General features: G+C 40.6%; 1 protein-coding gene across 11 annotated transcripts in view; it reads right to left on the bottom strand.

Annotated features, from left to right (window-relative positions):
* Nucleotides 1–15354, bottom strand: part of ltbp1 (latent transforming growth factor beta binding protein 1) — a 432727-nt gene that overhangs the window by 250421 nt on the left and 166952 nt on the right. For all 11 annotated transcript variants that reach the window (XM_039738108.1, XM_039738103.1, XM_039738107.1 and 8 more), the window contains exon 9: nucleotides 8729–8809. In XM_039738108.1, the coding sequence (XP_039594042.1) occupies nucleotides 8729–8809 (81 nt within the window). The remainder of the gene's footprint in view (nucleotides 1–8728; nucleotides 8810–15354) is intronic.

Below are 15354 nucleotides of genomic sequence, written 5' to 3'. Positions count from 1 at the left end.
CTTAAATAATCTGCCCCATCTTATATATCGGAATGTCTGACACCTTATATTCCAAATCGTAACCTCAGATCCTCAAATGAGTGTCTCCTTAGAATTCCAAGAACAAAACTTAAAAGAAGTGGTGAGGCGGCCTTCTGCTGTTATGCACCTAAAATCTGGAATAGCCTGCCAATAGGAATTCGCCAGGCTGATACAGTAGAGCACTTTAAAACACTGCTGAAAACACATTACTTTAACATGGCCTTTTTATAACTTCATTTTAATCGTAATTTAACTTAATCCTGATACTCTATATGTTCAATTTCCTCAAAATAACTATTCATGGTGGCTCTAAAATCCATACTGACCCCTACTCTCTTTTCTGTTTCTTTTCCGGTTTCTTTGTGGTGGCCTGCGCCACCTCCACCTACTCAAAGCATCATGATGCTCCAACAATGATGGACGGATTAAAAGGCAGAAGTCTACGTGACCATCATCATCATCAAGCCCTTCCGTGAAAACCCTAAATCCAAAGAGGACTGTTTCATTTATGTTAGGTAGATTGTCCAGAGGGGACTGGGGGGTCTCATGGTCTGGAATCCCTACAGATTTTATTTTTTCTCCAGTCGTCTGAAATTTTTTTGTTTTTTCTGTCCCCCCTGGCCATTGAACCTTACTCTTATTCGATGTTAATTAATGTTGACTTATTTTGTTTTCTTATTGTGTCTTTTATTTTTCTATTCTTTATTATGTAAAGCACTTTGAGCTACTGTTTGTATGAAAATGTGCTATAGATATAAATGTTGTTGTTGTTGTTGCTGTATATACTCGCATATAAGTCGGGTCTTGAAACCTGAAAAATCAATCATAAAATCAGACCCCAACTTGTACGCCTGTTCAAAAATACAACACTTTTCTTTTTTAACATCTTCTTGCCTCCTCCAATCTCAAATCAGCTTCTCAAGTCACATCGAATTTTGTTGTAGCAGCGCAGTTACCAATTTATTTCGCCACTTCATCGACGTTTAATTTAAAACCAGCTTTATATTTTCTTCTGATCGAACGCTCCATCGTAGATAAGGGATGCTCTTACGATAAAGGTGTATGAGAGTGTGAGATACAAAAAACACAAATCAGTGCCAACGTCACTTCAGAATAGTTTGGGTATTACCGTGTGGTCACGTAGGCACAATAGAGAGAAATTAAAGGCCGTGCGCTCTGTGGTTACTCTCTCAGGTGGGCGTTAGCATATCATAATCTCTTGGACCAATAGCGCGAGTTTTACGGATTCGACTTATATGACTGACATTATAAAATACTGGAAATTATACAGTAAAATCAAACTCCGACTTATACGGCCGTTAAAAAATGCGACACATAATTTTTTTTTTTTTTTACATCTTCTCACCTCCTCCAATCTTGCACCAGTTTCTCAGACATATTGAATTTTGTTGCAGCAGCGTAGTTACCAATTTCTTTCGCCACTTCAACGACTTTCTTCTGATCGAACGCTCCATCGTAGATGAGGGATGCTCTTACAATAAAGGTATATGATGGTGTGAGATACCAAAAATACAAATCAGTGCAAACGTCACTTCAGAATAGTTTGGGTATTACCGTGTGGTCACGTAGGTACAATAGAGAGAAATTAAAGGCCGTGTGCTCCGTGGTTACTCTCTCAGGTGGGCGTTAGCATATCATAATCTCTTGGACCAATAGCATGAGTTTTCCGCATTTGACTTATACGACTGATATTATAAAATACAAGAAATTATACGGTAAAATCAAGTCCCGACTTATCCGCAAGTATATACGGTACATACATATTGGAAAACAGTGTCTTCATGTTAATTAAGAAGGAAAGAAGCATAAGCAAAAAACATTGTTGTACTGTTCGGCCATTTGGCAGAGTGCAAGGTGCCCACTTCATGCCCTGGGTATGGGCATACAGCCATCTATAGTGGCAGAACGGCAAGGAAGGAGCGAGATAGGAGTGATCCCTGAGGGTCAGTGCAGCGACACCAGTTCTCCTAAGTTCAATCAGGCTGAAGCTTTATGAGTGTTTTAATGTAGGCACAGTGATAGCAAAGAGCAGTCATTCACGACACTGCGGTAACAAAGATGTGCAAAGTTGTTGGGTTTAAAAAATAATCAATCATTGTGAACGAATCTGCTACTCTACCTGCATAGCTTTGAATTTCAGCCTTCGAGTTCTTTTTAATGTTTTCACCTTAGTGCTTTTCAACTTCTAGCTTTTAATCTTGGCTTGGGGTGAACGCCTAGCAGAGGACGATGGTGTGATTGCCTTACACTGCATACCATCGTTGTAGTAAAACACTGTGGATTAAAGTTAATTAATAAGGGCTCCAGCAGACCCCCTACCCTGTAGTTAGGATATAGCGGGTTGGATAATGAATGGACGGATGGACATTCATCTTTCTCTATTACCCAGAAAGGCATGCTTATTTTAATGAATATTTTTTAAGGCGGAGTAGCAGGTCTGATATCTGAAGGTTGCCGGTTTAAATCCCATTACTGGCAGAAGAGATCCTACTCCGTTGGATCCTTGAGCAAGACCCATCCATCCATTTTCTAACCCGCTGAATCCGAATACAGGGTCACGGGGATCTGCTGGAGCCAATCCCAGCCAACACAGGGCACAAGGCAGGAACCAATCCTGGGCAGGGTGCCAACTCACCGCAGGACACACACAAACACACCCACACATCAAGCACACACTAGGGCCAATTTAGAATCACCAATCCACCTAATCTGCATGTCTTTGCACTGTGGGAGGAAACCGGAGCGCCCAGAGGAAACCCACACAGACACGGGGAGAACATGCAAACTCCACGCAGGGAGGACCCGGGAAGCAAACCTGGGTCTCCTAACTGCGAGGCAGCAGCGCTACCACTGCGCCACCGTGCCGCCCTGAGCAAGACCCTTAAACTGAAAATTGCTCCAGGGGTGCTGTCCAATGGCTGGCCCTGCACTCTGACCCCCTAAGGACATTTGGAAAGATAATTTCCCCAAAGGGATCAATTCAGTATACCGGAAAAAAAGAGAAATTTAGCTCTTATCAATTTATTTACAAGATTAATATAAACTAATACAGTACAAAAAAAACCACAATGTGTATCCAAACATCAGATTAGTTGCCATCTGCAAAAAGGAAATGCCATCCAAGCGATTGCTCCTCGCCCTACAGCTTTCCTGAATACACTCTGGCTGCTGATTTTGTTTTTTGATTCAAGTAGATTTCTGAGGGAGTTCTAATAAGAAGTGACTTCGACAGGTTTAGCTCTGATCTGAAATAATTAAAATCAGAAAGTTGGCACAGATTCTGCTTTAAATGTGGGAGCCCTGTTGGAATCAGCTCCTGGAAACACCGGGATGGAGGCTTTCATCAGGACCCAGCGGGAGAAAAATGATGGATAAAATAACTTGGAAGCACAAGAACGTGACATGATAGTACAGTAAGAGGAAATGGATGAAAGCCGGAATGGGACCGGCAACATAAAGCCTCCTCAGATCACAGCCCACTTACTAGAAGTTATCATCTCTGACGCCCCCAGATGTGTCGGAATGCAAAACGGAAGCAGAATTCACCAAAGGAGTGCCGTCCTTAGAGTCTGCTCAGATTCAGCTTAATAATAATAATATTAAAAACAGCCTTTGCACGAAGAAAAAGGTTCTCACTTGCAGGGGTCTCCAACACGTCGCTCGCAAGCTACCGGTAGTTCACCACACCTTTCCAAGTAGCTCGCCAAAGGGTTAATGAATCCTACATAAATTTGAAAACTTGATCAGTCAAATTAGGGGTGGGTGATCTTTCCAAAAAATCATATCACGGTCCTTTTAACACAAAATCACGATCCACAATCCGAACTGCAATCTTATCTGTTCAATGTGGCGTACACTTAAGAGAATATCCGGACTCCAACTCATCAAGACCTAAGTAACACTTTATTTTAAATTTCAAACAAAGTTCTCTCATTCGCTAGCCAAGCGGAGTTAAGGAACACGCCCCGAAGCTGGCGAGTGAGTGAGGAAGGCCCCTCTCCTCGGTCTGCTGCGTGTCTCTGGGATTCACGCAAATAAATCGATTACCACAAGCGAACTCTGATTCTTAGCACGATGAGAGAAGTCGCAAAATCAACCGGAATGTTCAAGCAAATTATAGAAAAAAAAAACCGATCTAAATCTGTGAAGTAGTTCTCTCACGAAAAGCGAAGACAGACAGACAGACCAAGAGACATTGGATTTTCTATATTATATATTAGTAAACCTTCACAATAATGTGCAGTTAAAGTCTCAAACGCATTCTCAGCATTTCTGGAGCTCAGTAGAGCCAGATAACTAGAAGAATCGTCACCTAGCAGCTCTGAAAATGTCTGCTTTGTTTGGGTCTCCATAGCTCTGTGAGTCTGACATGAATGTCATGAAATGAAAGTTCAGAACAAGACTGACAGACGGACATTGAAATGACTCCATAAGTGTGAACCTCAGTGGCTCCACTCCACCAGACACCTCAGTGCCAGTCATCTGACTAACTAAAGAACACATCACACGTGCGACTGGACATGTGAATAAAGTGACACAGTGACATGTGACAAAATGACAAAGGAAGAAGTCACATCTGTGTATTTGGAATTGCATTGTTTTGTGTTGACAGCATTCACGTTTTAATTCAATTGTGTGAGCTGCACTAGAAAATGAATACAGATGTACAAAATGCACTTGCAGGTGAACTCAATATTTTTTTGTGAAGTTTTAATGCAAAATGTGAGTTGTGGACACCAACATTTTATAAATGTTCAGGCAAAACAAGCGTATTCAGTTTGTTTGGGTTGAAATAAGCAATGAGAATAAGCGTTAGAAAACAGGAGGAGCTCTCGGCCATTTTCATTTTGTAAAAGTAGCTCTCAGCGAAAAAAAAGGTTGGAGACCCCTGCTTGGATACTTTAGAAAGGAATAAACACAATAAGGAAACATTCACTGAAAATATTTTTCCACATTTTTTGTACCTTAATAAATATTACTTAGTAAACTGTGTGAGAAATTGTGATGTTATTAAACTAATCTTTAAATGAAAGAAATACTTTGGTGGTAATATTGACAAATCTTACGTTTACAGCCTAACAGAACCCAAGGGACGCAGCCTTCATTTTAGTTCGCCTGTAAGAAAATATATAGAATATATAGAAGAAAAATCTTCTGAAGGGTTAAGCAAAATTTGCTTGACAAGATTTCTTAAAGTAAGCTAAATAATCGTAAAAGCACATTTTTGGACAAGTCGATAATTCTTACAATCAGGACAACTAGATTTAATATTACGATTTGAATATTTTTCACTTAGCTTAGATTTCATTTTTTGCAGGCTAGGAATATTATGACTTCCAGTCGAAAATGATCTATTTTAAAAAACAAGTTAGCATAAGCTGGCGTTAATTCCGGATGTTTATAAGAAATGTGACGATTTAGTCAATGAGGTAGAAGTGCATCACATTTTTAAAACAGTAATTCAATTTAAATGTTGAAAGTCTAACTATTTTTGATTGTAATATAAATTTGTCATTTGTCACCCTCTGATAGAAGGCCATAGAGTGCCAGGCTTCCAGTAAAGAATACAAAATTAAAAATAATGTGATATTCATAATCACTCACTGTGAAATCGTCTACAATGATGCCCACATGCTTATGTTTGAAATTTGTCATTTTTAACCTTCTGGGAGCGGCTCTTAGGGGGCTAAGTCTCCTGATAACGACTGAAATATCACAGATATGATCACGTTTGTGATCAGCAACCTCAAAACAACATAAAATGACACTCCACGTGCCTGTATTACCAGTCCGCATAATTTTTTGAAATGGAGTATCCTTGGAGTACCCCTTGAATCCCATTAGGAGTCGGGTGATGTGGCCTGTACAACTTCAAGTCCTTCTGATCATTTCTGTGAAAGGCACACTATTGGTTTACTTGTTATCATTAGGGTGTCATTTCCTGCACAAGATAAGGTCCAAAAATGGCCGAAAAATAAGCTTTTTTTAGGTTTGGAGGGCCAAAAATACGGGGTATTCCAAAAAACGTGCATAAATAGACATCAAAACGAGTCAAATGGTATATCAAATATAAGGGTTTTCTCATACCAGAGAGTCAACTGGGCGCTGGAAAAAAATAAAAGTAATTGTTATGAACACAATAAACGATGAACTGAAGAGCAGTGAGTGTAGTGGCAGAGCTGCTGTCTTGAGGTTTGTGACTTGTCTCAATCCACAACAAAAGAAAGGGCGAACTGGACATTGTTAGGTGACTTTCGATTGGGCCAGGCTGAATATTGATATCTGTACTGCCTAACAGATAGATAGATAGATAGATAGATAGATAGATAGATAGATAGATAGATAGATAGATATGAAAGGCACTATATGATAGATAGATAGATAGATAGATAGATAGATAGATAGATAGATAGATAGATAGATAGATAGATAGATAGATATGAAAGGTATTATATGATAGATAGATAGATAGATAGATAGATAGATAGATAGATAGATAGATAGATAGATAGATAGATAATATGAAAGAGACTATATGATAGATAGATAGATAGATAGATAGATAGATAGATAGATAGATAGATAGATAATATGAAAGAGACTATATGATAGATAGATAGATAGATAGATAGATAGATAGATAGATAGATAGATAATATGAAAGAGACTATATGATAGATAGATAGATAGATAGATAGATAGATAGATAGATAGATAGATAGATAATATGAAAGAGACTATATGATAGATAGATAGATAGATAGATAGATAGATAGATAGATAGATAGATAGATAGATAGACAGATAGATAGATAGATAGATAATATGAAAGAGACTATATGATAGATAGATAGATAGATAGATAGATAGATAGATAGATAGATAGATAGATAGATAGATAGATAGATAATATGAAAGAGACTATATGATAGATAGATAGATAGATAGATAGATAGATAGATAGATAGATAGATAGATAGATAGATAATATGAAAGAGACTATATGATAGATAGATAGATAGATAGATAGATAGATAGATAGATAGATAGATAGATAGATAGATAGATAGAAAGAGACTATATGATAGATAGATAGATAGATAGATAGATAGATAGATAGATAGATAGATAGATAGATAGATAGATAGATAGATAGATAGATAGATAGATAGATAGATAGATAGATAGATAGATAATATGAAAGAGACTATATGATAGATAGATAGATAGATAGATAGATAGATAGATAGATAGATAGATAGATAGATAGATAGATAATATGAAAGAGACTATATGATAGATAGATAGATAGATAGATAGATAGATAGATAGATAGATAGATAGATAGATAGATAGATAGATATATGAAAGAGACTATATGATAGATAGATAGATAGATAGATAGATAGATAGATAGATAGATAGATAGATAGATAGATAGATAATATGAAAGAGACTATATGATAGATAGATAGATAGATAGATAATATGAAAGAGACTATATGATAGATAGATAGATAGATAGATAGATAGATAGATAGATAGATAGATAGATAGATAGATAGATAGATAGATAAGAGACTATATGATAGATAGATAGATAGATAGATAGATAGATAGATAGATAGATAGATAGATAGATAGATAGATAATATGAAAGAGACTATATGATAGATAGATAGATAGATAGATAGATAGATAGATAGATAGATAGATAGATAGATAGATAGATAGATAGATAGATAGATAGATAGTGGTCCCGGCCGGGCTGGAGCCGGCCGGCTGGACGCAGGAGGAGGAGAGGAGGGCTTGTGCCTCCTCCAGACCGCGAGGCGTCCGTCTTGGTTGTGTAGGGGACCACGGGTACAGGGCTTGGAAGCCCAGCCCTGTAGGGACCCGTGGCCACCGCCAGGCGGCGCCCCGGTGCCTAATTATCCCGGGAGCCCGGCACTTCCGCCACACCAGGAAGTGCCGGGGGGAAGACTTTGGGTGGCGCCCGGAGAGCTGCCAGGAAAGCAGCCGACACTTCCGCCACGCTGGGGGTGGCTAAAGAAGAGGCCGGAAACACCTGGGGCTCATCAGGGGCATTATTTAGGGCGCCTCCTCCAGTCATTTAGTGGATGTCGGGTGGAAGTGGACAGAGCTGGAGAGAGGACAGGAGGCGGCCAGGACAAAGGCACAGAGACTGTGGGCCCTGGACTTTGGGGGATTCAGTGCCAGCAGCACTGGGGTTGTGTGAGTGCACGTGACTTTTGTACATAATAATAATTGTAAATAAACAGTGTGTTGGGCAAAATATGTCGTCCGTCTGTCTGTGCCGGGGCCAGCATTCACAATAGATAGATAGATAGATAGATAGATAGATATGTGAAAGGCACTATATGATAGATAGATAGATAGATAGATAGCGTAGTTGGCATGTGTGTGTGTGTGCCCTGCAGTGGACTGGCGCCCTGCCCAGGGTTTGTTCCTGCCTTGCGTCCCGTGTTGGCTGACTGACTGACTCATCTTCTCCCTTTGTAGATTTCCATCCACAAATAAGCAAACCGTATATCACAGACCTTCACTTCTATTTATCATTGTGTATACTACAAAAGAGCCAATTAGTTGGTATCCCACTATGCTAATTTAAGTTTAAATTTTCACAGATAGTAATATATTAATTCCAAAATGAACATTAACTTACCTGCGCAAAAAGTGATATTGATCCTCTTGTACCCAACAGGACAGTCAATGTGCTGCTGTCTAGAACCCGTTACAGGGATGGCTGTAAAGAAAGATGGAATAAATGAAAGATAAGAACTTAGAAGGCTAGGTCCACAATAGAAATAAAATCCTGCAGTACTTCTTTACAGTCCTTGCTTTGTACCCCAATAAATGCAAGTTATCGCCAATATACTAACAACCAAAATGTGCTTCACTCACTCAGAATATGGGACTGATGTAGGAAGCGATTTAAGATCGAGAAGCTTTTATCTGTGGCTCCTCTACAAGAGAACCACCATTTCCCACCCTCTTAAACATACGAAGTTTTGAAAACATTTGTGATTAAATCACTTAGCGATCTGTACATTGACAACGTCTTTGCATCCTACAAACAATTACATTCCAAATTTTACTTTCCAGCAACACATTTCTTTCACTAACTTCAAATTAGAAACTTTGTTAAACAGAACCTGCCCGATTTTCCTCACCTCCCTCTATGTTGTAAAAAATATTGCGTAGTCTCGAGGACTCAGACAGCATTTCTGTAATATATAAAGCCATTTTACAATCCCTCCCTTTCAAAGATCCCAGAGTTCAGTGGGAAAAGGATCTCTCATTCAACATCTCAGAAAAGGAGTGGAAGGTAGCAAAGCAGAGAATTCACTCGAGCTCCATATGTGCCAAGCATACAATTATTCAACTCAAAGTTATACAGTGGAACCTCGGGTCACAAACGTCTCTGAACACGTACAAATCGGCTCACGACCAAAAAGTTTGCCAAACTTTTGCATCTGTTCACGACCACACACTCGGGTGACGAACAAGCCAGTTTCCATTCCGGTTCGTACGCGCCGATGATTTCCGCACGTGTTCCGTCTCTCCCTGTACATTGTTCTCGGTCAGACGTGCGTCTATGTAAGGTTAGTTTTCTTAGTTGTTTATGGTTAGTTTTTGTATAAATTAAGGATTTTTCAAATGTTCATTTTTTTCCCTGTGCTTAAAACTCGTTAAAAAAAAGTGTTTACGGCAAGAGCTTCGTAAGGCTGTAGCGTTAACTCTTGCAATGTTAGTTTTCTCTGCTCAAAGTTTTCTCAGTGTTATTCAGTGTTTTTACATTTAGTTTACTATTACACTGTGCATTCAATGGTATAATGAACTATTTTTGTGCTTAAAAATCTTTAAAAATATATATATTTACATACAGTTCGTACGGTATGGAACAGATGAATTGTATTTACATACAATCCTGTGGGGGAAATGAGTTCGGGTCATGACCAAATCGGGTTGTGACCGGAGTTTTGGAATGAATTACGCTCGTGACCTGAGGCTCCACTGTATATCGAGCACATCTGTCTCGTTTAAAATTGTCCAAAATGTTTCCAGGGCGAGAGCCAACCTGCGAGAGTTGCAATCGAGCTCCAGCCTCATTGGGCCACAGTTTTGGGCCTGCACCACATTAACATCATTCTGGACCAAAATCTTCAAATGTTTATCAGACAGCCTCGGTGTCACAATCCCTCCTAATCCAATAACAGCTGTGTTTGGTGGGCTACCAGAGGGGCTTAAATTGGAGAAGGACAAACAAACTGTGATTGCCTTTACTTCACTATTGGCACGTAGACTTATCTCGCTCAACTGGAAGAATCCTAACTCTCCTCTCTTAAGTCAGCGGGTAACTGATGTTTTATATTATTTGAAATTGGAAAAAAATCGAATTCTCACTTAGAGGATCTGTGCAGAACGTTTTTTAAAACTCGGCAGGATCTGATCAATAACATTTCAGAATAAGCTTTTAAAGCACCGAGGAAGTAATTCTCTCCCCATTTCTTTTTCTTCTCCATTTATCTTTATTCACATATCAATTCTATATCTATTCTAAATCTATTTACTTATTTATACTAGCTTTAAGTTTTACTCTGCTGGCCATGCTCTCTTTCTTAGGGTGGGGGTTGATTTGTTTTTGATCCTATGTTTGTAAAAATGTATCTATTTGTATGGAATGTTGTGTGATTGCGATAAAATTTAAATTAAAAAAGAAAAATAAGAACTTGGAAGGCAAACTGCTCCCTTTTAGCTGCTGCTGCTACATTTGGAGAGATTGGCGAGATTTTTCCAACCCGCTGAATCCAAACACAGGGTCACGGGGGTCCGCTGGAGCCAATCCCAGCCAACACAGGGCGCAAGGCAGGAACAAACCCGGGCAGGGCGCCAACCCACCACGGGACACATACACACCAAGCACACACTAGGGCCATGTGGTGTAGCGGGTCCACAGCTCAAGTTAACAAGGCCGCTTCTTTTAAAAAGAAATAATCGGCGTACTTGCAGCTTAGCGAGGGGGCGTGGTGTGTGTGTGTGTGGCAGAGCGTTTCCCGGGGAATTTGTGATGCGGGCGGTTCTCACTTAAATTCACAGGTGAGGAGTCGTCTGCATCCGTAATTGTTCCCGGGAGCTGCTAATTGTCACAGCTGATCCATGTCCCCGTGATATAGGAATTCGCCAGGCTGATACAGTAGAGCAATTTAAAACACTGCTGAAAACACACATGACTTTAACATGGCCTTCTCATAACTTAATTTAACTTAATCCTGATACTCTGTATGTTCAGTTCATCATAACAACTATTCATGGTGGCTCCAAAATCCGTACTGACCCCTACTCTCTTTTCTGTTTCTTTTTTCCGGTTTCTTTGTGGTGGTGGCCTGCGCCACCACCACCTACTCAAAGCTTCATGATGCTCCAACAATGATGGATGGATTGAAAGGCAGAACTCTACGTGACCATCATCATCATCAAGCCCTTCCGTGAGAACCCTAAATCCAAAGAGGACTGTTTCATTTGTGTTAGGTAGAATGCCCAGAGGGGACTGGGCGCTCTGATGGTCTGGAATCCCTACAGATTTTATTTTTTCTCCAGCCGTCTGGAGTTTTTTTGTTTTTTCTGTCCCCCCTGGCCATTGAGCCTTACTCTTATTCTATGTTAATTAATGTTGATTTATTTTGTTTTCTTATTGTGTCTTTTATTTTTCTATTCTTTATTATGTAAAGCACTTTGAGCTACTGTTTGTATGAAAATGTGCTATAGAAATAAATGTTGTTGTTGTTGATATATAGAAGTGCGAGGCGGCTAGTAAGGGGGAACAAAAAAAAAAAGAAAACAAAGAGACGGAGGTTGTAGGGAAGAAGGCGGAAGGAAGCAGGGAGAGGAAAGCTGGTGCGAGATAGCGCGCGAGAGGCTTCGATGGAGCAAAAGCAGGCAGCTGGGAGGTGAACCCCTGCAGAGGAGTGTTTGGCTGAAGAAAGTGGTCGCTCCAGCTGAGCGATCACGGAGCTGGAGTGACCGGTACTGAAGACGACTGGCCGTCGAAAGGCAGCGGCAGTCGTGGAGGATTTGGGCTGGTTTAGCCCCAGTGTGAGCTCTCTGGCCGCTGAGGAAAGAACCCAAGTCTCGGTCCGGATGGAGCCCGACGTAGCCAGGGATCAGCGTGGAAGGCAGCTGCACCTGCAGGTAGGGCGACTCCCCTGTTGCGAAGCCCGATGGGAGAAGCAGGGGAGCCGCCAGGTAGAAAGAAGAAGGCACCCTGCTTTGGATTTTAAGAGACTGCTTTAGCCTCGTTGATTTTAAAAGATTTTTTTCTATTGGATTTTAACCTCCACCTTTCACCCGTTTTAATGGATTATTTATTGGAAGACTTTTGAATACACTGCCCTATTTATTTAGACACTGTTTAGATTTTTGTTTTTAATAAAAGCACTTTGCACACCATCCCCTTGCTTTTTTGTGCCTCACTGCCAAGCTCATCGGTGACATTACCGACGGTGTCGGGTTAAGGGCTCCCGGAAGGAGGATGGGAGCATGGAGCGAACCTGCATCGTCACAGGTCAAATTTAGGATCGCCAATGCACCTAACCTGCATGTCTTTGGACTGTGGGAGGAAACCCACTCAGACACGGGGAGGACATGCAAACTCCACGCAGGGAGGATCTGGGAAGCGAACTCAGGTCTCCTTACTGTGAGGCAGCAGCGCTACCCACTACGCCACCTTGCCTTTCCAAATAACAAACCATGAAGTGAAAATTATAATAAAAGAAGCTAATAGTTACACCTAAACACAATTTAGGTCCGCAAAATCATTATTTCTTAACTATAAAAATGTATTTTATTAGAATTAATATTATGTTAACCATTTACTAAATTTAAATTTAAATTTACTCAAATCACCTACAACTGAACACAAGCATATCCAAGGAGCTGTTGGTGGATTTTAGGAGGCCCAGGCCCCTCATGGACCCTGTGATCATCAGAGGTGACTGTGCAGAGAGTGCAGACCTATAAATACCTGGGAGTGCAGCTGGATGACAAATTGGACTGGACTGCCAATACTGATGTTCTGTGTAAGAGAGGACAGAGCTGACTATACTTCATTAGAAGGCTGCCGTCCTTCAACATCTGCAATAAGATGCTGTAGATGTTCAACCAGACGGTTGTGGTGAGCGCCCTCTTCTACGCGGTGATGTGCTGGGGAGGCAGCATAAAGAAGAAGGACGCCTCACACCTGGACAAACTTGTTAAGAAGACAGGCTCTGTTGTGGACATGGAGCTGGACAGTTTGACATCCATGGCAGAGTGACGGGCGCTGAGCAGGCTCCTGTCAGTCATGGAGAATCCACTGCATCCACTGAACAGGATCATCTCCAGACAGAGGAGCAGCTTCAGCGACAGACAGACTGCTGTCACCGTCCTGCTCCACTGAGGAGATCGTTCCTCCTAGACACTATGCGAATCTTCAGTTCCACCCGGGGGTGGTAAACGTTAACATTATACAAAGTTATTGTCTGTTATACCTGCATTGTTAACACTCTTTAATTTAATATTGTTTTTTTTTTATCAGTATGCTGCTGCTGGAGTATGTGAAATTTCCCTTGGGATTAATAAAGTATCTATCTATCTAGCTATTATATAGTGCCTTTCATATCTATCAATTATATAGTGCCTTTCATATCTATCTATCTATCTATCATATAGTGCCTTTCATATCTATCTATCTATCATATAGTGCCCTTCATATCTATCTATCTATCTATCTATCTATCTATCTATCTATCTATCTATCTATCTATTATATAGTGCCTTTCATATCTATCTATCTATCTATCTATCTATCTATCTATCTATCTATCTATCTATCTAAAGAACCAACTCCAACACTAAAAGAAAACATTTATATATCCTTTTTGAGAAGCTGTATGGCATTTATGAGAACGCCAAGGTCAGTCCATCCTGGGTATGACATTAACCTACATCCAGCCCTGCAGGCGGGTCCCGCAACTGGCAGGGAAAACTTGGGGTCGGTGACAGAATTGGCACTCCAGCCACTGTAAAAAAACCTGACACTGTTCAGTGTGGTGCTGAGGTGTCGCCCACTGCACGGCAGCACTTGGATTCCAATCCAGGTGGTTTGTCGTGTCTTGGGTGCGGCAATGCGCTATAATCAGTGTGGACCCCCATTCTCTCTCTCTCAAGGTCAGTGACGGCAAAACGAAAAAGAATGAAGGAAGAGGTGGGAAGGAGTAGTGTGAGATGTGCAGAGCGGGACGTTAGGACAGCAAGTCTGGCACAGAAGATATGACAGGTGATGTAGTGAGAAGAACAACACTCAGTGGTCATTAGACTAGTTAGACGGGTGTGTGTGTGTTTGTCTGTTAGTACTTTTCATTCATTTCTTTCAGCAAACACACAAGTCTAAAATTATGCAGCTGAGAAAACAGAACAGCATGATAAGTAGGGCAGCAGCGTGACTGCTCTGAATTCATGAGTGGTAGAGACCTGCCATGAGCTTCAGGTGAGACCACTTACATTACTGCCCACCATAAGGCATTGTATTCACCACAGACAGCAGGTGGCACACTGTTACTAGCCCACCACAAGCAAAACTTGACACTTGAGGAGAGTTCTTAAAGAATAAGTAATCAAAGAATCATTATTGAGAGCGAGATTGTAAATGTATTTTCTTTGTTTCTGTCTATTCATTCAGACAACAATCTTAGGGCTGCCACCTGTCCTCATTTTCCCGGACATGTCCTCATTTTTAATGTGCCATGGACTGTCCAGGAGGAATTTCTAAAATTTTGAAAATGTCTGTAATTTTAGCTCCTAAAATTTGAAAATCTCCATATCCTTATCATTGGAAAAAAAATTGAAGGCCGTACACCAATCAGCATTTGCGAAAGTAGTGCACACACTTTTTTCCTCACTTCATTCTGGCAGTAAACAACTCAGATATTGACGAGAACAGTCAGCGTCTGTCCAGCTTGGCTTTGTCACTTCATCTTTTGATCTCAGCTTTACCTTCTTGGCGAGTAGACAGTTCATTAAAAATGCTCTTCCTTTGCTTAATTATTTGTAATCCTAATTCACTGTAATTAAGAGAATTTATTTAAAATCAGAAGATTATCGGGGTGGGGGGCACCTGGAGCACATCCAGGTGGGGATAAAAGGGGCCGCCTCCCTCCATTTGGGGGCTGGAGTCGGGAGTGTAGAGGAGTGGAGGTGGCCTGAACTACGGAGAGGCATTGTGTTTTGGAGGTTGTGTGTGCACAAAATAAC

This window comes from Polypterus senegalus, chromosome 16 (assembly GCF_016835505.1).
Source record: "Polypterus senegalus isolate Bchr_013 chromosome 16, ASM1683550v1, whole genome shotgun sequence".
NCBI classification, from domain to species: domain Eukaryota; kingdom Metazoa; phylum Chordata; class Cladistia; order Polypteriformes; family Polypteridae; genus Polypterus; species Polypterus senegalus.
Note: the sequence above shows the minus strand (reverse complement) of the source record. Positions and strands in the feature narration are given on the sequence as shown.